This window comes from Pyxicephalus adspersus, chromosome 1, assembly GCF_032062135.1.
Source record: "Pyxicephalus adspersus chromosome 1, UCB_Pads_2.0, whole genome shotgun sequence".
Taxonomy (NCBI): domain Eukaryota; kingdom Metazoa; phylum Chordata; class Amphibia; order Anura; family Pyxicephalidae; genus Pyxicephalus; species Pyxicephalus adspersus.
This window is the reverse complement of record NC_092858.1, coordinates 167,669,602-167,694,459: the sequence shown is the minus strand read 5'-3', so window position 1 is coordinate 167,694,459 and position 24,858 is coordinate 167,669,602. Positions and strand designations below refer to the sequence as shown.

General features: G+C 41.2%; 1 protein-coding gene across 1 annotated transcript; it reads left to right on the top strand.

The window, feature by feature from the left end:
• Positions 1-559: 559 nt before the first annotated feature.
• FAM3B (FAM3 metabolism regulating signaling molecule B) lies at positions 560-24,858 on the top strand. Its single transcript, XM_072398306.1, has 8 exons — positions 560-676; positions 9,105-9,248; positions 16,955-17,078; positions 17,883-17,941; positions 19,011-19,061; positions 21,238-21,325; positions 21,863-21,995; positions 23,456-24,858. Exons 1-8 carry the CDS (start codon positions 649-651, stop codon positions 23,537-23,539), a joined length of 711 nt encoding a protein of 236 aa, XP_072254407.1. The 5' UTR covers positions 560-648; the 3' UTR covers positions 23,540-24,858.

The window sequence follows — 24,858 nt, the reverse complement described above, 5'->3', positions numbered from 1 at the left end:
TTTTTTTGGGTGGGGTTGTATATTGAAGTTTACTTTCATTTTTATTTGTATTTATTTATGTTGATTTTTTAACATCGTTTTTCTGAAAATTGTAAACAAAATTAGGCTGATGGGAGAATATTGTGGCAGGATAGTTTTAAGGTGCCTCCATAAACCTGAGGAGCCTTTGATGCCCATTGCACCCATAATTATCCACCTAAATTCACTTCTCCTATTCACTCCAATGTGTTATTCTATGATGGTGAAACTTTATGAAAAAATATTTTGGGGCAAACTAATTTTTTTTAGTATAATCCCAAAGGTTTATTATTATTATTTTGAGCCTCTGACCTGGCATACATAGCAGAAATTGAAGCCAAAGCTCCTGCACTGTACTTGAGTTCTCAGCAGGTTATTGGAATCATAGGGTGATAACCAGGCGGTGACAAGTTACCTGCGAGGCGCATGTCTCTCCAGGATCCCAACAGGTGTGTAAGGACCGCCCACCAGAGCGGTACTGCCAGGAATGTAACCACGCCCCCTCATTATCTGCCCTTCTACTGAACAGACCTGCCCGGCCAGGGCGGGGACAGAAGCAATGAAAGAGTCGATTGCGGAGCATGCGCAGTAAAGCTCAGAGAATATCTGTCTGCGCTGCTGTATCCAACCATGGTGAACGTCAGGCTCCTGTCTTCAAGTAAGAGGGGACCCCAAAACTGCCGGGGGGAGGGGGGTCTGTGTGCATATAATGTATGGATGGGACTCCAATGTTACAGCACTGATACCTGTATCATGTATCCACCTGTGTGTGAGTCCGAGCTACAGATCCTAGGGTCCAACCTGGGGCCCCACATACCAACTCCTCACCTGTGCCCACAACTTCCTTCATTACTTCTCCTCACTCCCCATGTAGATATAAATATTCCCTCCTCTCTCTCTGAGCCGGGTTTATTAAAGCTCCCCAGGGCTGGAGAGGATACACTTTCAGCATTAAACCTGGGTGATCCAGCAAACCTGGAATGGATTTCTTAAAAGTCATTTGTTAGCAAATGTTTTCAATCCTGGACTGGATCTATTCCAGAATAGCTGGATCACCCAGGTTTACTGCTGAAAGAGTATTCTCTCCAGCCTTGGGGAGCTTTAATAAATTAGTCCGCCCCCTCTTTGCGCGCACTCCTTCTTCTCTTGCAAGGGCGCGCGCGTGCCCTTTCCTCTCTTTCCTCTCTCGCCCTCTCTTCTCTCGCGCCCTCCTTCACACTCTCACTCTTGCGCGCTCTTTCCTCTCTCTTTTTCTCTCTTGCGCACTCTCTTTTCTCTCTCTTTCTCGCGCTCTCTTTTCTCTCTCTTTCTCGCGCTCTCTTTTCTCTCTCTTTTCTCTCTCTTTTCTCTCTCTCTCTCTCTCTCTCGCTCTCTTTTCTCTCTCTTCTCTCTCTTTTCTCTCTTCTCTCTCTCTTTTCTCTCTTGCGCGCGCTCTCTTTTCTCTCTCTCTCTCTCTTTTCTTTCTCTCTTTTCTCTTTTCTCTCTCTCTCTTTTCTCTCTTCTCTCTCTCTTTTCTGTCTCTCTCGCTCTCTTTTCTCTCCCGCTCTCTTTTCTCTCCCGCTCTCTTTTCTCTCTCACAAATGTCTGACGATTGCCCTGCGAATGTTACAGTCAGATCACTAGGGAGAGGAGAATGAGGAAACGCTTCCTCCTTCCTACCTGCAGCTAACTGATGACATTATCAACACCTAAAGCCTAAAGGTGGCATTTTTTTTCTTTTGTACAAGTGGAGTTTTTTAAGATTTTCAAATACTTTACTGTAAATATTTTCTACTTACACCTCCAATCTTGATATTGGCTGCACACATAGAAAAAGAGCATAAGAATAACCTAACAATACAAAACAATAAAATAAGTTCAATAAATATTGATTGAATGTACAGAAGTTGTATATTGTGTATGATATGACACAATATACAACTTGTCGTATCAGCATCCTGCCTGGGATTTACTTTGTTTTTGCCTCCTATACCCCTAATATATTTTAGGAATGTGTGAGTAGGATGATTTGATGTCCATTTTCTGGTCCTTTTCCTTCTGGCTTTCACCCTCACTTTACATTAAGCTGATCTGCTGCAGTTACACACCATAATATGAGTTGTATGTGGGGAAACGCGTAGATGACCATTTGTAATATCATTGTGCCATTTGGGGTTGAATTGCTTATTGATGCACAAATGAATTGGTGGCTCAATCACAGACAATAATTATATGCTGCAGTGTTGAACCCAGAAGTTTATTTTAACCTGAGTGGGAAGAAATTCTAGGTTGGTGGCAGCCCTGTATTGTGACCAAACTATTCAGTAATCATCCAAAAACAGCCGGGTGGTTACTGAAAAGTGCCAGGTGGTGCGCCCGGATAAAAGGGGCCGGGGAGAACACTGCTGGCAAATATAGCGTTCTTTTTTTGAATTTTATTGGATCATTATAAAGACTGTTTTTACGTAATATTTTGGACACACGTTAGACAATTTCATGCCTATAAATTCCCGGTCACTGGTGTAATCATTAGATATAGTGTATGGATTGTTGCGCATTCACTCATTTTTAGGCTTCTGGCTTCAGGTCCGTGCTAAATTCAACCCAAACATTGATCATTCAGCCCAAAGCATATATAGCTAAATATTCCCGATCTTTGTTCCTGAGCCATACGCTATACCTGGCATTGACAGGTATGGCATACAGTGCCCAGGGTTCAGAGAATTGGCCAGTTTGTTAATGATTGTAAATAACAAAAAAAAGTATTTCTTGGCAATTGCACCTTGATTTTAAAGTCTTATAGTTTTTAAAAGACAGGAATCTAGTCTGGCTGTGAGTCTTCTTTCCAAACGATTCAACATTTTCCAATGTGTCCATTCAGGTTGGCATCAAACTGTTAGGGGCAGGCAATTGTCATCCTATATACTGTATATGTATATTTGTATGTGTGCGGTATCTTTATCAAAAGGGCATCTTTACAACATGTCAAGAGACAAATCTCTGATTTCTGCAAATAATTAGCATGGCATATATTGTATGATTGTGCTGCACCCTGGAGAGACGGCATCGCCGCTGTGATGGGTATATCATACAGCTCGTCCAACCTGGCCGGTGGACAATGACAGACTGTCAATAGCCGTTGGCTGTAGACCAGAATATAAACCTATAGAATTTATTATTATTACACAGTATTCATATAGCGCCAATATATTAGGCAGCACTGTACAAAGTCCATTGTATGTCACTAATTGCCCCTCAATAGGGCTCACAATCTAATTCTCCCTATCATAATCATATACCAAATAACCTAACTGCATGTTTTTGGAATGTGGGAGGAAACCTGAGTATGCGGAGGAAACCCACGCAAACATGGGGAGAACCTGCAAACTCCATGGACATAGTGCCCTGGCCGAGATTCGAACCTGGGATCCAGCGCTGCAAAGGCCAGAATGCTAACCACTGAGCCGCCATGTTTTGGTGGTATTCGACTGCTGAATAAACCCAAACATTGAGGTCAAATTGGACAAACTAAACAGAACCAAATTCCACCAACACTACTCATTGTATGTATTTTAAATATTTGTGTGTGTGTGTATATATATATATATATATATATATATAATAAAGCATTGGTGCACCGTGGTGCCATTTGAATAAAGCATTGGTGCGCCGTGGTGTTATTTGAATAAAGCATTGGTGCACCGTGGTGCCATTTGGAATAAAGCATTGGTGCGCCTCGGTGCCATTTGGAATAAAGCATTGGTGAACCATGGTGCCATTTGGAATAAACCATCGGTGCACCATGGTGCCATTTGAAATAAAGCATCAGTGCACCGTGGTGCCACATGGAATAAAAGCATCAGTGCGCCGTGGTACCATTTGGAATAAATCATTGGTGCACTGTGGTGACATTTGAATAAAGCATTGGTGCACTATGGTGCCATTTGGAATAAAGCATTGGTGCGCCATGGTGCCATTTAGAATGAAAAATTAGTGCGCCAGGGTGGCATTTGGAATGGAGCATTGATGCGCCGGGCGGCCATTTGGAATGAAGCATTGGTGTCCCGGGGTGCCATTGTGGAATGAAGCATTGGTGCGTCGGGGTGTTATTTGGAATAAAGCATTGTTGTGCTGAGGTGCCATTTGTAATGAATGACACTACAGTTCACTAATGCCACCAGTGAACAGGAGGTGTGTTACTGGCAGGATCACCAGGTGGAAATCAAATAAAACAAATGCAGCCACCATATCCGAGCAGTAATATGACCTTTTTTTTTTCTTGGCTTTTGATCCTCTTCACCAACCTGTTTGTTGGCATTTTTCTTCTTTGTCTCCTGATTGGATGAGCTTGCCTCGCTGTCCCCTGTAGACTTTGTTGTCACTCAACATGAGAATGTGAGCAATGACAGAACTGGTTTTAGGGTGTCAGTCCTGAAATTCTTTCCTTTCCTAAAATATGACGAAACTGAATTCTGACTGTTTGACGGCGGGCATTGAGATATCTACACGTTATATAATAGTTGTATGGTATGAATGGTCAGACAGAAATTTGACATGTACAGTAATTCTTTGGTGTTGTTCAATAATACACAGATTGATGAAAAACTATTGTGCATTTCATGGAGGGGAGCACAGTGGGGTGCCAATTGCTTGTCCTCCATCATCACCTCTCTGTTCAACAAAATGGTGCTTTGTGTACAGCACTTGTCACTAAAAACATGTAGGAGAGGTCGTTTCCACTCAAAATATCTGTTTGAGGTCTTAGGACTTTGTTCATACCTTGACTGCACTCTGAGAAATGCAGCGTGTTACCTTGCATATGTTGTATTATAGCACTCCCTTCCTGCACATCAGTGTCAAGCATGCCATATTTAATAAAATGCAGCACATTGAGCTTTGGTGCATTGCTAAGGTGCCTTTGGTGCTCCATTACCCCAGCAAACCAGCACACCAATGCTTGTGTTGGGTTAATGCAAACATTTCCCCAAGGCAACAGCTGCCTTAATGTTGGATTTCCAGAGAATCTGGCCTGAGATCTTACATCCCATTGTCTGATTTTTTTTCTTGGTTTCCATAGCACTATCTTGTTTGTCAACAATATTACTTTAATAAAAACAATAGTGCACAATTACCTCCCAAATTTCTGGACCTGTCTGTCCAGTTGTGAGATTTACAGTCAGGTGGATAACCCGGCATTGTCTGAAGAAAGGAGGTGACCTCGACCTAGCTCTGGTCTGCTGATTGGACAGTGTACACAGGTGCAATGGTTCTCGACCGATAATCAGCTCAGGGCTGATATCGGACAAAAATCTGGCATGTGTACAGTGCTCGTTGTCCATTGTCCCAACGACTGTCCTGGCGGATCCATGGATGACGAACGATCTTAATGGAAGTGAAGGGGAGAGAGCTCAGTGGGGTGCGGATCCGACTTTCCTCCCCTCTCTATAAAGCAGAACAGTGCTTAATGTACAGCGCTCATTCATGCAACGTGCATTCATTTTTCATTGGAAAGGATCGTGAAAGATCCTTTCCAATGACAATTATTGCACGTGTGTACGCAGCCTAAGATTAGCGGCAGACTGATAAGGTGATCTCTGCTCTCTCCTCCTATCATGTTATTGGCTGTAAAGAAATAATGTCATATATAATTATCTCAATCAATAAGTCATTGTAGTTTGCTTCCCAGCCCCTTTTATCTGGGCGCACCACCCAGCACTTTTCAGTACACACCCAGCTGTCTTTGTGTGATTTCTGAAAAGTTGGGTAACAATACAGGGCCACCACCTGCTTATAGGTTCTTCCCACCCGGTTTAAAAAATATTCTGGTGAGAATAGTGCATTGGGTAACCACAACACTTCATTTTGATCCTTATGTTGTTGCGGTGGTATTCACACCTAGCATTTTAATGCATAAGAGTGTCAGAAAAATGGGTTATGTGCGCAAAAATTAGACGTAATTTTTTAGGGCAACGCACTTTAACATGTGGCACCATGGAAATAACGCTGGACATACAGTAGATTTAAATGGGTCATTATTCACATATGAATGAATACAAAGCTGCATTCATTGTATATTCAGCTGGGGTTTAGTCCACCTAATAATATTCTGTGACCACACCTATGGCAGATGTGTCATGTCACTTGTGTTAATGTTTAACCGCTCTAAATGTGTCACCGCAAACCAGAACGGGATTCACTTTCTATGATGGTGCTTGTTGCATTGCACTTTGCTCCTTTTTTAAAGTAAACCGGAGCTAAAGCACACACTGAGGCTGCTACATCTGCACTCCTTTTACCATTTTATTACCCACTGTCGGGTATAAATTACACCCTGGTGCCAATTCTCCACAAAAACACCGGGCAACACCAGAAAGTTATCGAAGAGCCAGCTTGAGGCTGTGCAAAAAATGAACTTCAACATGACAATTACTTCTGTATGTTGTAGTTGGTGTGACCAGTGCTAATCCCCTCCTTCTCCTAAGTGTGTCCCAGGCTTACCTGGGCCCTCCAAAGACCTCGGAATGGAGAGCGAGGGAAGACGGGAAACATCTGAGCTGTGGTGGCAATGAATCTGGACATGCTTGGGAAGTGCTTCCAGGTTCAGGAGTGTCTGACCTCAACCAATGTGGAAGCTGCTGGGGAAACATTTATTGCTCAAAAACTTATCAAGTCATTCCTTTTGTAATAGAAAAAAAGTAAAGAAAATGGTATTAAAATAAATCAATTTTTTGGGGCGTTTGATGCACATTAGTATTCTCCCTAGAAATGTTTACGCTGGGTGGGAAGAAGCTGTAGGTGGGTGGTGACCAACTCTTCAGTAAACACCCAAAAACAGCCGGGTGGTTACTGAAAAGTGCCGGTTGGTGTGCCCAGCTAAAATTGGCTGGGGAGAACACTGCACTTGTATAGAAACCACTAATACATGTTAGGTTTTCCTGTGCACGGCATAGCATCAGCAATAATCCTAGGGTCATCATTTGCTAATGGTTTTCAATGGATGATCTGTAAAGGTTCATAAATCTGCACCTATGGGCTATTTTCGGTACCATAGTTATTTTACCGTTTTGCGCATCATGTCACTTCTGGCCATGGCGATTGTGGTCTTAAAATCTGCACTGTAGCCACACCTTTGTGTAAATCTTGTTTCCCGCACTGCACTTCTCTTCTCCCAGCCTCACAGTAGCAGTTTGATCCCGTGTATCTAAAATGTAAAAGTTAGTTCATATTTACCCATTCATTGTATTGCGTGTTCATGTATGTATGTATATACTTTATTGAGCTAATATTTAACCAACGTTACATTTTATAGCTGAAGTTTGATCTCCATGTATTTTCTCTTCCTTGTTTCCTCCTATTCCCAGCTTAGTAACATGCAACAAATAAAAACTAAAAAATAAGCTCATCAAATAATATTATGCAAAATGGCTTTGTGTTCCAGGATTCTTGTGCTTATTGTTTCCATATTAATGTCCAGCCACAGGCTGGGACGGGTTTGGGGTGATCTGGGCTTGCAGTAAGTGGAAGTAAATGATAGTGGCTATCAGACTGGGGACATCCTGTGGTGGGAAGGAAGCAATGCAGGGAACAACTGCAGACTGTAGGTGAATATTGGAGCTTTTTGGGTAATTTTTTTGGTTGAAGCTTTGCTTTTATTTGAACCGTACAAAAGTTGTGCATTCAGTTCACCGAGACAGCAAAAGCTTTACAAATTAGATGTGTCTCGTGTCCTTGTTACTGTCATTTATCAGGCTCGTTTAATATGGAGACAGCTTTTGTCATCACCCTATTATGCACACACCTTCTGTTTACAAAGCATATACACATTGTTCAAGCAAATTCAGCCGTATTTGTTCTATGATTGTGTGTAAAATAATGCAATAAGTGATCACACCAAACTTACCACAAGGCTGGGATCCAAATCTCATAAAATCTTCTTCAATCTCCTGTAGATCTACCAGTGCAGTTACCTGCTTTACGGGATACAAGTGTGCAATCTGATCATAAAGTGTATTGTTAGGAAGAGGGGCTGATTTATGAAGCAGGTGATTGGTTCATGGATCATCACTGGGAGCATGCTTGCTTTGGATTGGGTCATCTATGGGGCTGTTTTTAGACCCATCCACAGTTTTTGTTCTTTAGTAGGAGATCCAGTTTCATTGGATTATTGGAAACGTTTTGCTGTTAGCAATAAACAGGTTCTATTGATCATTGTAGTAATAGTGATTCTAGAAGGGACCTGACCTAAGACCTGAAAGTTATTTCAAAGGTTCCCCCATGTTAAAAAAGGATTCTCAGAGACTCGAATATTGCAAAAGCCTTTGATTCTGCAGGGCAGCCGGGGATATAATATTTTTTTAATGGAGAGCTAAGACATGACAGCATCACAATTTATAAAGTGAAATTCTGGGAACCCCCTCAACCCTCCTTTACTTTTATTTTTATTGTTCTGCAGTTTTCTACCCATTTTTAAGTATGGAGGCATTACATGTGCACTGCTCAGTCCAGTCTTCATTATGATGATCCTTAGGAGGGGGGGATGATTGGCTGTCATATTTTCCTATCTGTTAAAAAAAAAAACCCTTGGAACATACAGGCTTTCTGTAGATGAGCCATGAGTTCTGCACTTGGCACTTGAATCTTTTCTTCTTTGTGTTTTGAATGACCTCTAGGTATAAGTCAGCTCTGTCCAGGTCTGCGGGACAGGAGGAAGGGAACCGAGCACTCATCTGTCCCTTATTTAGTAGAAATGGGTATTGGCTCTTGGGTGATATTTCCGATATAACGGAGAGGTTTCTTTCATAGAAGAGGCTTTGGGTTGCATATCTGTCCATGTCCCATGTCAGAAGTTGTGTGAATTCTTGCTGTAGTAGAATAGAGAAAAGTCAGCTTTGGGGACTTTAAAACTTTGGCACCGTAGTGTGTTTTATCCTGGTGCTAGATGGGATAAATTTAGAAGTTTCTAAATTGGTTTTACGTGTTATCTCGAATTTCTGCATCCATTCAGCTCCATCTATATGATGGGCTTATGTAAAGAAGCATTTTTGTACAGGTCCGGGCTGATTTAAACAGATCTCTGAGTTCATCCATGTGTTTTTGTGTGTTTCCAGATACGGTGAAGGCGACCGGATTGATATTCGCCTCCCTGTTTGCTTGGTACCTGGGCTATTTTTTTGCTGAGATATTACCTGAAGACTCCTTACAGACCGCCATCGGCAGCGTACAACGGATTGGAGAAAAACCTGTAGTTAAAGGTAAGTCTTGTTTAATTGGTGTGTTTGATTTTGTGATATTCTTCAGCAGAATTTCCTGGAGTGCATCTATAGCGAAATGTTTTATTTTTTTGGATATAATAAGAACCCTTGTCCGGAGGACTCATGGTATCTGTTAGTTCTGACGATCAGTGTCACTGGGACTGGAAGTTGGTTGAAATCCAACATTTTACATTCCCTGGAACATAAAATGAAAGGTCAAATCTGTTCCAGTGACAGCTGTCAAATTTAAGAGGTCACCAATATTTGGCTGAGGAGGTCTGACCGTTCCAGATCACACTGATAGAAAATGCTTTTCACATCTGACTTTTAGCGGTCTAGTCTTCTCCATAGCACAAGATAGGCACCTGTGCTGTATAAGGGTCTTTGTATAGGTGCCTGTACTATATAATGACTTTTCATAGGCACCTTTGCAGTATTGGAGTCTGCGTAGGTGCCAGTGATTTATAGGGTTCTTTATGCGGCCGCCTGTGCTGTATATTGCTTTTTGTGTGGCCGCCTCCTGTGCTCTATAAGGTTCTTTATGCAGCCTCCTGTGCTCTATAAGGTTCTTTATGCAGCCTCCTGTGCTCTATAAGGTTCTTTATGCAGCCGCCTGTGCTCTATAAGGTTCTTTATGCAGCCGCCTGTGCTCTATAAGGTTCTTTATGCAGCCGCCTGTGCTGTATAGGGTTCTCCGTGCAGCCGCCTAGGGTTCTTTGTATATGTGCCTCTTCTGTATAGGTGCTGTGATTGTGTGTGCACCTGTATTAGGGTCTTTGTATAGGCACTAGAAGTTGGTTGGGGTCTTTGTAAAGGTGCCTGTGCTGTATAGCATTCTTGCATTGGTGCCTGTGCTGCTTCTCTTTGCAGCAACATTATGCTTACTTTTGGCAAACATACTATTTGTGCAGACTGTGCAGTTGCACCAGGGCCCTCAGTGACTTGGGGCCTTTTTTTTTTTTTGTGTGCGTTCTGAACCCCTCTCACTGTGGATGTGGCTTACTTCTAATTTCTTACTTAAGTCCTATTAATAACGGAATGGGAAAGGGCCCAATAATTAAGCTTGCTCAGAAGCCTATTGGTGACTCTGCCCATCATTAGGGAAGGTTCACATCTGTCTTCATTGCACACTTTGCCAGCCGCTTGAGCATTCACATGGCAGCCCTCGCTCAAAAAGCACATGTGACAGCTGGCGGCACTTCAGCCCCCATTCATACTCTATGGAACTGGCACATCTTCCTGAGCAGCAGCATTTCCTGGAGTGTGGAACCAGTAAACACAGCACAACCTCACTACCAGTGTGAGTTACTTACTAGTCTTCCTTCATGATGGCTACATTGCATTGCTTTGGGCAGGATTTTAATTAGTAACAACCGTGCACCATCCACGCGTTGCATTGAAACATTTGATAGACAATCACATAGTGTTGCCGCCTCTAAGTAAAGCTTCTATGTGGGATACGTGATTGGCTTTACATCTACCTATAGGTACTGTGTTTAAAGAGAACTAGCCTTGACTGGCTTAATGCAAAAATCTGATGACTGTTCACATTATTACAAATTCCAGGTATGACAGGTCCTCTTTCAATACAGCCTGGTTAAAAATCACCTTACCTGTCTGCTTAGCTCATTTTCTGGAGATGTTTGTGCCAATCTTAAACACCACACCTCCAATAATAACACCACAATATGTCCACACACGCAAACTGGGAGATTGTCAGAGGATTGTCGTAATTTTGAGCAATTGACAAACAAAGTTTTAGTCAATCTAGCCAAGCATCCAAAATTTTAAGGGTTAAGGTTAGATGATCAGAGGTGACAGAAGCTTCCAGTAATGGCACCATGCCAGCTACTTGGCATTCCAACCACTGCGTGGTCCTTAATAAGCCAGGGTGTCAACATATGGCAGCGGGTGGTACTGAACTGCTCACTTCACCCTCATTCATTCCCTATGGATGGCCTTGGGTGAGATGATACACGTGACATCCCAACTTCGGACACGGTTTCCAGAAGTGATAACCATACTGCAATCTTGCTGTCCGTTTAAGCTTATGGACCTCATATTTAAAAAGATTTATAATCAATTTATAATAGTTTTTTTACAGATTTATTAAATCAGACCTATATTTTGTATCCAAACCTTTAAAAAGAATCCACCAACTCTCAACCTGATTTAGAAAAAGGTGAATTGACTGATCTCTCTACTTTTTAAAGTAGCAACCTTTCCCAACCACTTTTAGAAGATTGCCACTTTCACTTTGAAAAGAAGGGGACGCCATGTTTATAAGGTGGTGATTGACCTGATGGTTCACCAGGATGTATTCACTGCCTTGAAGGTAGGTAGTGCCACAAGTGAAGATTCATATTACTGTACACTCCCCTAATTCCCAGGGTCTGTTAATTAATAATTAAAAAATTTACTATTACCATTACCTCTGCAGAGCCCTGGATCCCTCCACACCTGGATTTCATTCGGTCCTGAGCCATGTTGGATTCTTTCTGCAGAGGATCCACTGGACATGGCCATCTTCTTCCTTCGTCTTCCGACTTCTACCTATGTCACCTAATCTCGCACTGCGCGGGAGTGAGATCGGGTGATGTTCCTCTTTCTCCACCGCGCATTGAGAGATCGGCACTTTAATTGGGAGGAAAATGCCCCAATCTCGGGCGTTCGCGGAAAGAGCAGCTCCAAGTCTCTTGGGATACCTGTCGTAGGTATCCTGCAACATATTACACCTCTCCAAGCCATGGCCACTCTTTTTCAAATACATTTTTACACCTCACCTATGCTTATGCAGCCAACTTTGACCCCAAGAGTATTATGTAGGTGATGTTTTTACAACACCTTCTCTATTCTTTTGAGGTTTTCAATTCCTCGGTCGTTAGGAGGAGCTCACTTCATTATTTAGTGAAGACGACACTGTGGGATCAGAGCATTTACTTTTGTTCTTAGCTGGCCCAACCAGTTTTACAGCTCTGAATAGACATGAACGGCTTCCTGTGTTAAAGGGGCAGAAACCTTTTTTTTCTGTTTTTCATTTTAAAGAGTGCTAAATTATTTGAATCTTTGTCATTCTTTTTTTTTGTCCTCTTGGGCAGCAGATTTACATGAAAGAAAATATGGATGCCATGGCAGTAAAGCTGGAGATGTGTATTAGATGACTGACAGCCATAACAATCGGCAGGAGATGTGCATGAAAGACGCACCCGAGGCTAATACCAAGGCCACAAGGGAAATTTCTATACCAGACCCTATTATAAAGAACTTTACTTTTGCAATGCTGGAACTTTTAGACATGGGGTAAGGGGCTTAGAAAGTTTTCCTAGAATGGGGACCATACATTTTTTTTATGGCAGCTCTGGCTATTACAGTGGGAATGTGATTGTACATGGGAGGGGTACCAAGGGTTATGGCAATGGGCAGAAGATCTATATGTGAAAAAAACACCAAAGGGTTTGGCAGTGGGGTGTTGATTACTTTTATTTGCAGAAAGTTAGAGAAAGTTTTTGTGCCCTAACAGAAAGTTGCTTCCATGACCTTGAGACTAAAGGAAAATGTCATTTCCCTGCCACATGCTGTGACCCAATCCCCAAATCCTTCTCTACTCAAATACAATATTTTATTGCTGTCCATGTTTTTATTAAAAGACACACTCACTTCCTAACTTTCATCCAGACTTTTGTCTGGAGATCCACCTTATGGATTTGTCATACAGGCTGTTCAGTTTGTCTTCCTTCATGCATTTGGATTTTTTATAATTTGAGAAGTGTTTTGCATGACAATCAGACTACACTAAAAGGAATGTATCAGGGTAAACACATGGCTGCCATTACTGACCACTTGTTTTACAGGTCAATTCTCCCCGGCTATTTTACTGATCCTAAATGCTGAGGATAGTCACTGACTGACCTGTGAGAACCAGGAAAGTGTAGACTTCTAATGAGCATTCTCATGTTGTTCTATTATTAGGAGTAACACATTGAAGAACATCCTCCCAAGGTGCACAGCTTTGAATAATTATTCCCCAGTGTACTGCAGGAGAATGACGGTTGTTGACGGCTTCCCTGGACACCCACCAGGCCTTATGCCTAATACAGAGGCTTGTTACAAATGAACAATACATTCGAGGAACAAAGGTCCACTTCTAGCAATGATTTCATCCATGCAGCAATATATCACTAGTTCATAGAGCCTGGTAGACTTCTATATTGACCAAAGATATCATTGTTCAGACATCCTAGTTATGGTTTTGGTAGCCTCCGGCTCAGCATGCGTTCTTCTGTGCACTATCATATGTGGCCTACGACCTCTGGCAAATTAATGATAATAGCATATAGGAACCCATTGTGTTGGAACGTTCATAGAACTGAGAATTACATTTTTTGGTGGTTGCGTGAATTTTTGGTGCACAACCATATTGCGAGTTTAGGAATCGTTTGTTTTGAATGACCATGTTCTAGCACAGGGCTGGGAAACATTAGCCATTGAGGGCCACATATAGGTTAGTATAAACCGAGCATGTTCTGGATCTTTCCAAAATTGTGTGCAGATCCTGGCCCTTAAGCACTCGAATGGGTCAGCCCCGGGCATGTTGGGGGTTTTAGGCTCCTGCCTTTATTGCCCTGACGGGCATCTGGCTTTGCTTACCAGTGTTTGCTTGAATGGCCGCTCTTAAAATTCTTACAATTTGCTGCATTTCAAAACAATTTTGCAACCTGTTTTTTAGTGCTGTGTGTTGTTGGAGGTACTTTTCCAGGTATTCTTTTGCAACATGAACAAATGCACATTTCATAGAAACAAAAGATTCAAGAGACGGTTTAGTGTTACATCCTGTTTGGTCTTAGCTTACCTGGACTCCCTGGCTCCAGGCCAAAAGTATAAGTAAAGAATATATTTACTGTTTTAAAGGATCCAGAAAACCTGATTCTAGCCTGGTAGCCGGGACAGTTTTAAACAAAAAGTGGGTCCCGGGCAAACATGAAGAGGGGGACCCTAAATGCGCAGCGACCTGGCTGCGTGCCCTAACTGGGCCTTGCCTGGTACAGAAGAAAAAAGAAGGCCCTAAATACAAATTTGCCAAATTTCCTGAACAGAATAAATAAAGACAGAGAATATATACATGACCTGCTTCTAATAACGAATTGTATGGATAAATAACATTCCTACCATCCTCTTCCCCCTCCACCAATGCCAGCTAGAGCTGCCCTATAACTTCTCCATTTTTGTGTAGCCAACATTCAACAAACTCCACTTGTACAATGCAAGCTTCCTTGCTGACCAGTGTGCCAGATATAATCGGGGGTGGCTGTTTTTTGAAAATGGTGACTCTGAGAAAGTCTGTTTGCATGGCGATGCTGGAGGAACATAAACTGGATTGACAGGCCGTTTATGCTACCAGCTAACCCTCATACGTCAGTCATTTTGATAGGGGATGAAAAATGCTGGTATTCCCTTTGAACTACTGATCTAGATCATCTCCTTTGTGCAGGAACCTGAAACCTTGGCATTTGGTCATGTGATCTCTGCATCCTCCAATTGATGCTAATCTTCAACAATCTCCTGACCATATTCTTAGGCTTTTGGTGCCATGAATTAGTCCTGGAAGTAGAGATGCCCATGTATGATGCAAGCATGGTTCTGGTCTTCTGGAGAGCGAAGCAGAATAATTAATTGTCAGGGGGAGGGCTGTGATCCCTGTGTTAAAGGGTGTTACAATTCCTCTTTACCTACTGCAATTAACAGGGATAGTATATCTGATGCCAGGCTCATTTTGAAGGATAACCACCAATAAAGTGCTATTATTATGTTTATCCATTCATCTGACCTAAATAAGCCCCCCAGCGTTTTGCAGATGATACTTGCCAAGTTCTGGTATCTTCCCTGTTTGTTTTCATCTCAGAGTTCTATGGGCCTGTGTTTGGAGAAGAGCGGAGATGGTCCCATAGAACAGTGATTTTCAACCACTGTGCCGCGGCACACTAGTGTGCCATGAGAGATCTTTAGGTGTACCATGGGAAATTATCTAATTACCATTGTCGAGTGTCTGTGCTGTAGTGACTAGCAGAGTAATGTAATACTCTTCCATGTCAGTGGGTGGCAGTAGGTAACATAGTTTTCTTGTTTATTGTTAGAGACAAAAGAATTAGCTACAGAGTGTCATTTTGTAACATTTTTGATTTGTGGTGTGCCGCAGGATTTTTTCAATGTAAAAAAATGTGCCCTGGCTCAAAAAAAGTTGAAAAACACTGCCATAGAACAGCGGTCGCCAACCAGTGGTCCACAGAAAATTTTGGACGTTATTTGCAATTTTTATGATTTAATTATAATAAAACAAAAATAAAGTTCTGATATATTCCTATATTCTGAATGGAGGCACAGCATGACGTCAGTGTAGTTGTATGAGGCAACCGTTGCCGAGCCGTACGCTTCAGTATTGTTCCCACCATTACAACAGTCACCGCAAATACTGATTCTCATCCAATTGTTTTATTTTATTTGTTTATTTCTAAGATGCTCTTTTAGGTAAGTATGACCTTATCTGTGTATTTACTTTAACTGTTATGGCATCAAAAAGTTTGACTTTGATAACTATCATTTCTTGTTTGGTCTTGGATTGAAATGAAATAAACCCATAATGAGTGAGAAAAAGCAAACAGATATTTTGCATTTCTTTAGTATTACCAAAGATTATGCAACTAATGATAATAGTAACAATAGTATAACTTCACTTAACCCTGAGCTGATCAATGAATCAGAGCCTCCACAGTCCTTGTCAGGCATCATTAGGAAGATCATTGTTTTACAAATGTATTTATCTTTTTACAAAAATTAATTATAATGGGATTTAAAATTATGAATTTAGTGATCCATGAGGTCTGAAAGGTTGGCGACCGCTGCCATAGAAAGCTGTAATGTGTTGGAACATCTACTGCAGCTCTGGATGTAAACAGGGGAACCTCAACTAGATCTCCGGAAGTATGGATCTGTTGAGGAGGAAGATGGGTTACTGCAGGTTGGGAAAGCATGAAAACATGAGAACTGCATTTTATTCGAAAGAGGAACCAAACCCACAAAAACAAAAAGTTACTAAGAGAGAGAAGTTATTGGCAAAGGGAAAGTGCATGATCTCTGTTTTCCAAAAAACATTTCCTCTTCTCATGGAGGCATTTTGTTTCTTGCTTACACATGCCTGCACCATGCGGTGTAAATCCTGGCTCTATACATGGCACCACTGTGAATGGACCAAGACCATGGAGACAATGTAACTTCTCTGCCCATCAGTGTTTGGCCATAAGAGTCGGCAGCAATGATGGCAGGTTTGTACCAATGGGGGTCAGCAGAAATAATGGCAGATAAGCCTGCACATTACAGCGCTATAGCCTTCTTAGGGATCAACTCTGCTCTTCTCAATACATGGCTCCATAGAATTCTGTGCGCCTTCTGCAGCACTGGAATGGAAACAAACGGGGGGAATGTGGGAACTTGGTAAGTATGATCTGGGATACAGCATTGACAGCTTCCTGGACCTGTCATCTGTGCAGAGCACCTACAGAAAGGTAAGAATGACATGCGCACTTGCCATATGCTTGTCGCTTATGGCAAAAGCTCCCCTAAACCAAATTTTAGTTCTGTTTCCAGTTAACATTTCATCATCTGTTTTTATGTTTTAATCCTGCAACTTCTCTTTCTATGGTTTTGTCTGGCAGCTCCACTACCAAAAAAACAGAAGTGCGCAGTGTGGAGGAACTGCTTACCGTCCGAGGTCGTGTACAGTGTACGAAGTGGTGGCTCTAAATCAACGTTACCCAAGATATGTCTGGAAGATGAGATGTAAGTGAGACACTTTATACCCTATTCAACGCTTTTATGGAATCTTTTCTCCTCGCATGTATGAGTCTCTAGCCTTATGTAGATGTCCAATGGATGTTCATAGGGTTGTTGGTGTACACACAGTACCATTTTGTTCTATGGAGAGAGGAGAATGAGCAGCTGTGGTCTAATACATAGAAATGCACAAAGTCCATTCCTGATCAGTCATTCATCAGTCTGTCTGCCGTGGCGGATTAATGCCTGGCATTAGGGAACCGCTATGCACATGTCAGATTTTCGCCTGAGATGAGCATGACTGTTCTTCTCGGGTCACTATCATCTGACATGGTCTAAGTGCCATGGAAGCGTTGATGCCACATAGCACAGCCTTAATCATACAGGCCATGATAGTTAGGCAACACTTGCCAGTTTTAGTACGTACCAACCTGTGATTGGAGGTAAAAGAAAAAACATCAGACTTTGAGGGTGAACTCCTCTCCCCTACACTTCATTCCCCTATCATTATGTTCCACTAATTCTTGCACGGCACTACATCTTTCTGGCTTCTTGTGCTGCCTCCTCCCCGATATGAGTTCTGTCTCCAGGAATTTTGTTAATACCAAGTCAAATTCAGGTAATTGTTGTATGAAACAATATTGCATTTTGATCACAAAGCTGTAATAATTCGTCTTGTAGATCACTCTAGGGTTTAATATTTGGAGATTGGAGCAGTTGGGGGAATGGGACAGGCCCATAGTAAGCAGGATATTGCTAATTATTACAAACTGCATGGCTATAGTGTAATAAGTTTTTGTTGTCACATAGATTATTAGGCACCGCGAAGCAGCCCGGGGACAGAGGATTCAACTTCATCGTCGTCAATCGTAAGTGTATAAAAATGTGGGGGATATTGTGACCGATGCTGGAACTTCAAACATATCCATTAATTAAAATTGTAAAGCTGCAGGTTTAATAAAGTGGATGTATACCCACTCACCATATTGTCCTCTTTAATTAATATATTTCTGGTGGTATTCGTCAAACACTTATTATGGGGGGATTCTGCCCCATTCTCCTCTATTGTGCCAGTAGAGCCCACCAGCATTGTGCATTCCACCGCCATGCTGCACGGGTTTCATCATTGGGAAACTCGTCCTGAATAATGCCATGTAGACACGCAGCAGCTGTGGGAGATCTGAAATAAAGGTAAAAAAATAGGTGAAAAGAAGTATTTTAATTATACATTTTTTAGATATACATAGGAAAACAAAAAGAGTACAATGTGAGAATTCTTATAAATCGATGCCAATGTACCTAAATACCTTTTTGTATATATATATATTTTTTTGCCATGCTTCCATATTGCATGTGCAAGGTCGGACCCCTGCTTAGCTATGCCGTGCTGATCCTCATAATGCACTATAGGCCCACCAGGCAGGGTCTGATTGCACACTATGGACTGTTTGCAGGTACAGTTATCCTGGTAGATGAGGGATTTTGTCCACATGCTGACCTTGTGGCTCTCATCCTCATTCTTGCTTTAAAGCCTAGAGAATACTAGATCTACAACAAAGAAAATTTACATTTTTTTTAATACACCCTTATACACATAACCTTCCACAAAGGTCCTTGTTATGGGGTGACATCTGTACCCTTGGTGGTCCTGCATTGTCACATGGAGGGGATTACAAGCGGCTGTGCCGACACACCTTGCTCAGGTACGGGTCACAGCCCTCTTAGGTTTTAAATCTACTTTTACCTGGAACAAGCATGTGGCTATTCAGTGCCCCGGGATCCAATACACCAATGCTTGATTTGGGTGAGTTACCCAAAAATAAGGGATCAGGATGGCACCCTACCCTATAATAAAACAATGGAAGCGGGTTATGAACCCACCATGTACATGCATATTGACCGTTGTTGTTATCTTCTCAATGTTTTCATCTTTTTCAGCTGAAACCTTGAAAGTCACCGACACCAAGACGTTTGACATGTACGAAGGAGGTGAGGTTTTTCACTGACCTTGCTGGCTTGCTGTACAATATATAGAAGGGGAATCTTTAATTTACTTAAAGTGGAACCCAGGAGATTTATTTCGGTTTTTGGCTACTGCAAAGTTTTTATTATTGTTTGTATCCTTGTTGGAAGATTTATTCTTAGTTCATATTCTCAGGACAACAGGAAGTAAGAGGAAATCTACGCCTAGGAAATGTCACACCTGTTAGGTCTATGTCCCCACTGAAGCGTTTTTTTTTTATATAACAACTGATACATTTTGAGAACCAATTATCACAGGGAGAAGCAGTAAAATTGGTCTGTTTTCTTGGAAAGCTGTTACTGAGTTGCATCGTGCAGATGGTCGGACATATTTTTCCACATTTTGCTGAGAGATTGATAAATTCTTTTAAACTTTAACTTGTATTTTTTGATTGCAGTGATCAAAGTTTAGTCAATATGTAATAAACACCATCATCACACCATCATCGGTTATGAACAACCTTTTATTCAAAGCGCTATGAGATTAGATTTGAAGGAGTGGAGAGGGTGGTTGGGGTTATTTTTTTATTAGGCCGGATATGCATTTGGGATAAAAGCCTTGGAGTGGTTTAAAGGAAAAAAATAGAAGTTTCATTCTGAAATGGAAGTCAATGTAGGGATTTGCAGAGAGAAGCAGCAAATGAGGAATAATGGAAATGAAGGTAGTAGAGATTTCTGCTAATAATCCTTTACAGGTCAATGCTTTCATTACCAGTACACACTGCTGGGAACCAAGGGCTGTACAAGTAAGAAAAGGCTGCAATTGTCCCTTGGGTTCTAAATTGGGCAGTAAGATCCTGGAAAGAGTATCTGGAACTCTAATACTTTGGTGCCTATCTGTGCCCCCCTGATTCTTTTATTTACCAAAGTGGACCGAGCATGAATACAAAGCCTTGTAAAGGGACTAGCAATTTAATATAATAATCAGTATTTGCATATCTGAGCCCTCCAGGTTTGTGACTCCACTTCAAGAAGGTAATGGAGGACATGTGTTGCAACCATTAGGTCAGATATTCTCAACCAGAGTTCCTCCATAGGTTGCTGGGGGTTCCTTGAGCAATGAGCAGTTTTTGCCTTTCAGGTCAGTTTAAGTGCCCCCAATGATCCCTTTGGCTATCTGTAAGGGTGACATTCTTCCCGGCAATGTAAGAGTCATTCTTCCCACTGATCACCACGCTAATATACTGTGAGCTGTGGATATAGAAATTATAGCCGGGGTTCCCTGGTGATCTGAAAGTTATTTTAAGGCTTCACCCATGCAAAAAAAAGGTCGCACAACACTGCACTAGGCTCTTACATTTTCATTCCGATGTCCTGAACAAACAGGAGTAAAAGTTTGCTGTAGGTCACTGACATGGAAGAAATATTCAGGTGAATAACTCGACATTGGCTGCTTGTTTGTAGCAGATCCGGAAAAGGTTTTTTCCCTTTGCAACTCCTTTTAATCTCTACTGGCTGATTTCCCTTTTGTTCTTGTACATTGTATGCACAACATTTTAACAATTACAGAACAAATAATTAAAGTCACAAGGTGATATATGTACAAGGGTGACGGCTGTGCTGTGACGACTGGTAACAAAATGTAAAACTAACTATAGCATATCCGTCTGATAACACAGCAGCATCTGGCGGACAGACAGGGAACTAATGGGCATTTGTAGTTCTAACAGAGAAACTCTGTCACTGCTTTTACTAGCCGATCGCTAACTTACTAATACTAACCACTCTATTCCTGGGAAACCAAATTTAGAATAAGCTCAGCACTGGGCATGGCTAAAGACATCCTCCTGCATGAACAGTGGGTTGATGATCGCTGCAATTTAAGAGGAGATTCCATACTCCTTCCTACCTCCTAAAGGTTTGGTATTTGCACATTGGCTAGGTGACTGTGTCTCCAATACAATTTAGAGGAGGAGCAGAACCCATCTATAGTCCAGCAAACAGGATAGCTACAGAGCACAGCACCGGACCCTGCAGAGCTGCAGATTTTGAAGATTTGTATTTTTTTTTTTTTGCACAAGACAAGTTCATTGTCTTTTTTATATTATTGATACCAAGATGAGTTTAACCCCCAGAGTGTCATCAGCTCAGAATGAAAAAACATAAACTATCCATTAACTTTTGTCTGTTCTTTATTTGACAGAATACTCTGGACCCATGGTGGAGTTTATAAACCAGATCCCTAATGGCTTTATTATCCTGGTGGCAAGTCATGACGACCCATTTACCAAGTAAGGATCCATTCTGTTACTTACATGCTAATGTCATTTTAGAGGGGCCCCAAACTGCAGCTCCTTCATTAACAATAGGGCTCTGTAAAAATATGAAATATTCCAATACATTGGAAAAGGATGAAATGGTGAAGAGACCTGCAGAATATTCAAATGCTGACGGAGGGTCTTCGTTGTGAATCTTGGAAGACTTTGCTTTTTGTTCTGGTTCCAGATTTTGGATGTCTCCTGATTTTGTTTAGACAAAAAAAAAAAATAATAGTATACTGTAGATTCCAGTGCTACAAAAGAGCTGTTTGTTCATATTTCTTTGCAAACGGCTCATGGGTTCAGAACATACAAAGTCCTGGCAAATCCAACATATGAATACTAAACTAGTGAAGCCACACAGCCTGAGCACCTGAGGTTTCTATTAATGGTATATTTGGTGGTTGGTTCTTCCATATCGCTCCAAGCTTTTGCCAATGGGCAAAAAAGTCACGTACACTCCATTGGGGGTCTTGGTGCAATTTCTTACTAACATATCTGCACTTACAGGTTAAGCGATGCTGCAAAGAAAGCTTTTGAAGACCTTGGTAGTAAAGAAATCCGTAACCTAAAATTCAGATCCGGGTTTGTGTTCTTGGCTATTAAAGGTGGCACCGTTCCAGAATATCTTGAAAGAGAAAAGGTAAGGCATTCACTATGCTTTATCTGCTACAACTTTTTGTGGCATACAGGTTCTCTCTGAAATTACTTGTAGCTGGTTTTATTTTTTTCCAATGTCCAGGTACCTGGAGATGGATTCACATATTTGCAACGGCTTTCATTCCCTTTAGGTCTGAATTCCCAATGGGCAAATCTTTGGCATTTTCTGGTGGTGACTTGGTGGCTTTCACCATTATGCCATCAAAGTGATCGCTATTTGTTTTTTTTCTGTATTAAACCATAAATATTAACCTTTGTGCGGTATTAAAGTAGATGGCATTGTATAGGTGTAATATTATATAGATATATCAATAATTATTCCTATTAATAATATTATTAATAATAAACAGGATTTATATAGCACCAACATATTATGCAGCGCTGAAAATTAAATTGTAAACTTCATTCATAAAGCACCAACATATGATGCAGTGCTGTATGTTTAATAGGGGTTACAAATGACAGACAGAGACAGACAGTGACTCAGGAGGAGAGGACCCTGGTGAAAAGGGCTTACCAGGCGCACATATAGGGAGGTGCAGTGTGTGCCATTACATGGGGCCTTAAACCCTTCTCAGCCAATCCCTACAAGGGCCCCAAATTAGCTCATCTGGAGGCCCCAAGTCTGCACAAGTTTTGCACAAGGGCCTACTTTTGGCTACATCCACCACTTGGGCCTGGAATCTAGGAACAGCGTGTTTCTTGCAGTTGGTGTCCTTGTGCAGGAACATCAATTTCATCATTCACTAGTGCAGAGCCAGCCTACATCATATCATGGTAATATTTTAGCTCAAAGTGGCCCCTATGGGCTGTTTCAGTCTCTGGCTTAGATAATGTGGCTCTACTTTGCCACAATACCAAATTTTGTTGTTGTCCATACTTATTGTATTATTTTGGGTCTTCCAAGTCAGAGCTAGTGTATCTTCCCTACTATTGTGTGCTACATCCCCCATTTCTTAGATTGTAAGCTCTTCTGGGCAGGGTCCTCTCCTCCTTCTGTGTCACTGTTTGTATCTGTCTGTCATTTGCAAAGCCTATTTAATGTACAGCACTGTGTGATATGTTGGCATCATGTAAATACTGTTTATTAATATTATTATTATCATTCATAATAATAATAAGTGTTCTGCATTGGGGAGAACTCATGCTTCTGCTGATTGGAAACTGCTAGCTCTGAGCAGGAGGGGTGTGGGACCTCTGCAGAGAGACGATTGCCTCCACACAGATCACAGGTACTCCTTCAGCATGCTGGACATGGAAAGGCTTTCCATTGTGATCATTAAACAAATTTTAATTTGATATCTCTGGAATGTGTTTAATACATTTGAAAATTCAGATCTTCTTGTAACAGTTGGGGATCTCTGCTTAATCCTCCTTGCCCCACACCTTGGTACTGATGTCCCCTCCACCACATATATTAAACATTCTTTTTTTTTTCTGCAGCTTATCCATTCAGATAGTTCCAGGAACAGATACGGCGGCTGGCCAGCAGAGATCCAGATCGATGGTTGTTTGCCAAGAAAATAGACTGCAGTTCCACCTTTATATACATTTAGGAAGAATTTATTGTGGCAAAGAAGACGGTGGCAGCTCCTAGCCAAATGGCTAACAATTTATTTAACTTTTAAAAATCCATGGAGGTGCATGTGGAAGACTAAAGCTAAATTACAGGCTTCTTTCCTAAAATCCCCTTATTTTTGTACAATACATGAATTCCAGAAGCTGTTTTTTAGACCTGCATTCAGAAGAAAGAAGAATTATTGTTATACTTGGTGAAGGCGTATTTTACTACTGACTATAAATATTAGAAATGAACTACTGAAATTTTTCTTACCCAGAATGATTTGCACACTTGGGTTTATTGTGGACAGGTAAAGCATTTGGTCACTTTAAATTTTGGGTTTGTCTGAAAACTCAGCAAAGCTTTAGATTATTTGCAATTGATCTATTAGCATTTTTTTTAAGCATTCAAACATTTTTTTTGTGACCCCTCTCAGAATGTGAATTGAAATGTTATGGATTATTAAAAGCTGATACATCATATGGTCAGACATAAGTCAATACCCCCCTAAATATCGAGTCAGGGTGTTTCCATTGGAGGATACTGATCATGTTACAGCATACAAAATAAGTTTTGTGCTTTTCCAACCAAGTATAAGTTTGATGAAGGCGGTTCTCTGTTCTGTACACAGTCAGTTTCATAAAGATCCCATAATGAGGTTTGTCAAATCATTTTGTCCAGCCCTGACCTCATCCAGCTTTGAGATACATTGAACACGGATTGTGATCCAGGCACAATGAAAGCACATTGTATTATTATTTCCAAATATTCTTTTTTTTCTTTTTCCTGCTGTCAATTGAGAGGCATTTTTAAGGTGCTGTTACTTTAAAATTAATTTCAGTTTATAGAAAACCAACATGGGTTCTGCTTCCTGCCCATGCTATCAAATGTAAAACTTTGGCTAGAGTGACACTTTGAGCAATCTTGCTGACTGCTGGATACGGATATCAGCCTACAGACTGATTTCACATATTTCCAATAAAAAAATCCAGCAAATGAAACCATTGAAGTTACATTGTGAGCCTTTATTACTTTTTGTTTTCTGTAGTGTTTTGCAGTATCCTGTAATGTTCAGCGGAGCGGTGCTGACTCATTAAGGCGGCTCCATGATGCTGAATTAAAGAAATTGATTATGATGAAATGAGAACCTGAACACCAACATAGCCACATAAGCATAGCAATATAAGTTATAATCTGAGACCCTTCTTTTTATACAAGATTCTGTTATTTTAGGAGACTTGATGTTAAAAAAATAAACCCTAAGATCATATTTATGTTACAAAAA

Coding starts and splice junctions, on each gene's coding strand:
- FAM3B (XM_072398306.1), top strand. CDS start 649: ATGGTGAACGTCAGGCTCCTGTCTTCAA. Junction 17,079..17,882: donor ATATGTCTGGAAGATGAGAT/GTAAGTGAGACA, acceptor GTTGTCACATAG/ATTATTAGGCACCGCGAAGC. Junction 21,326..21,862: donor CATGACGACCCATTTACCAA/GTAAGGATCCAT, acceptor CTGCACTTACAG/GTTAAGCGATGCTGCAAAGA.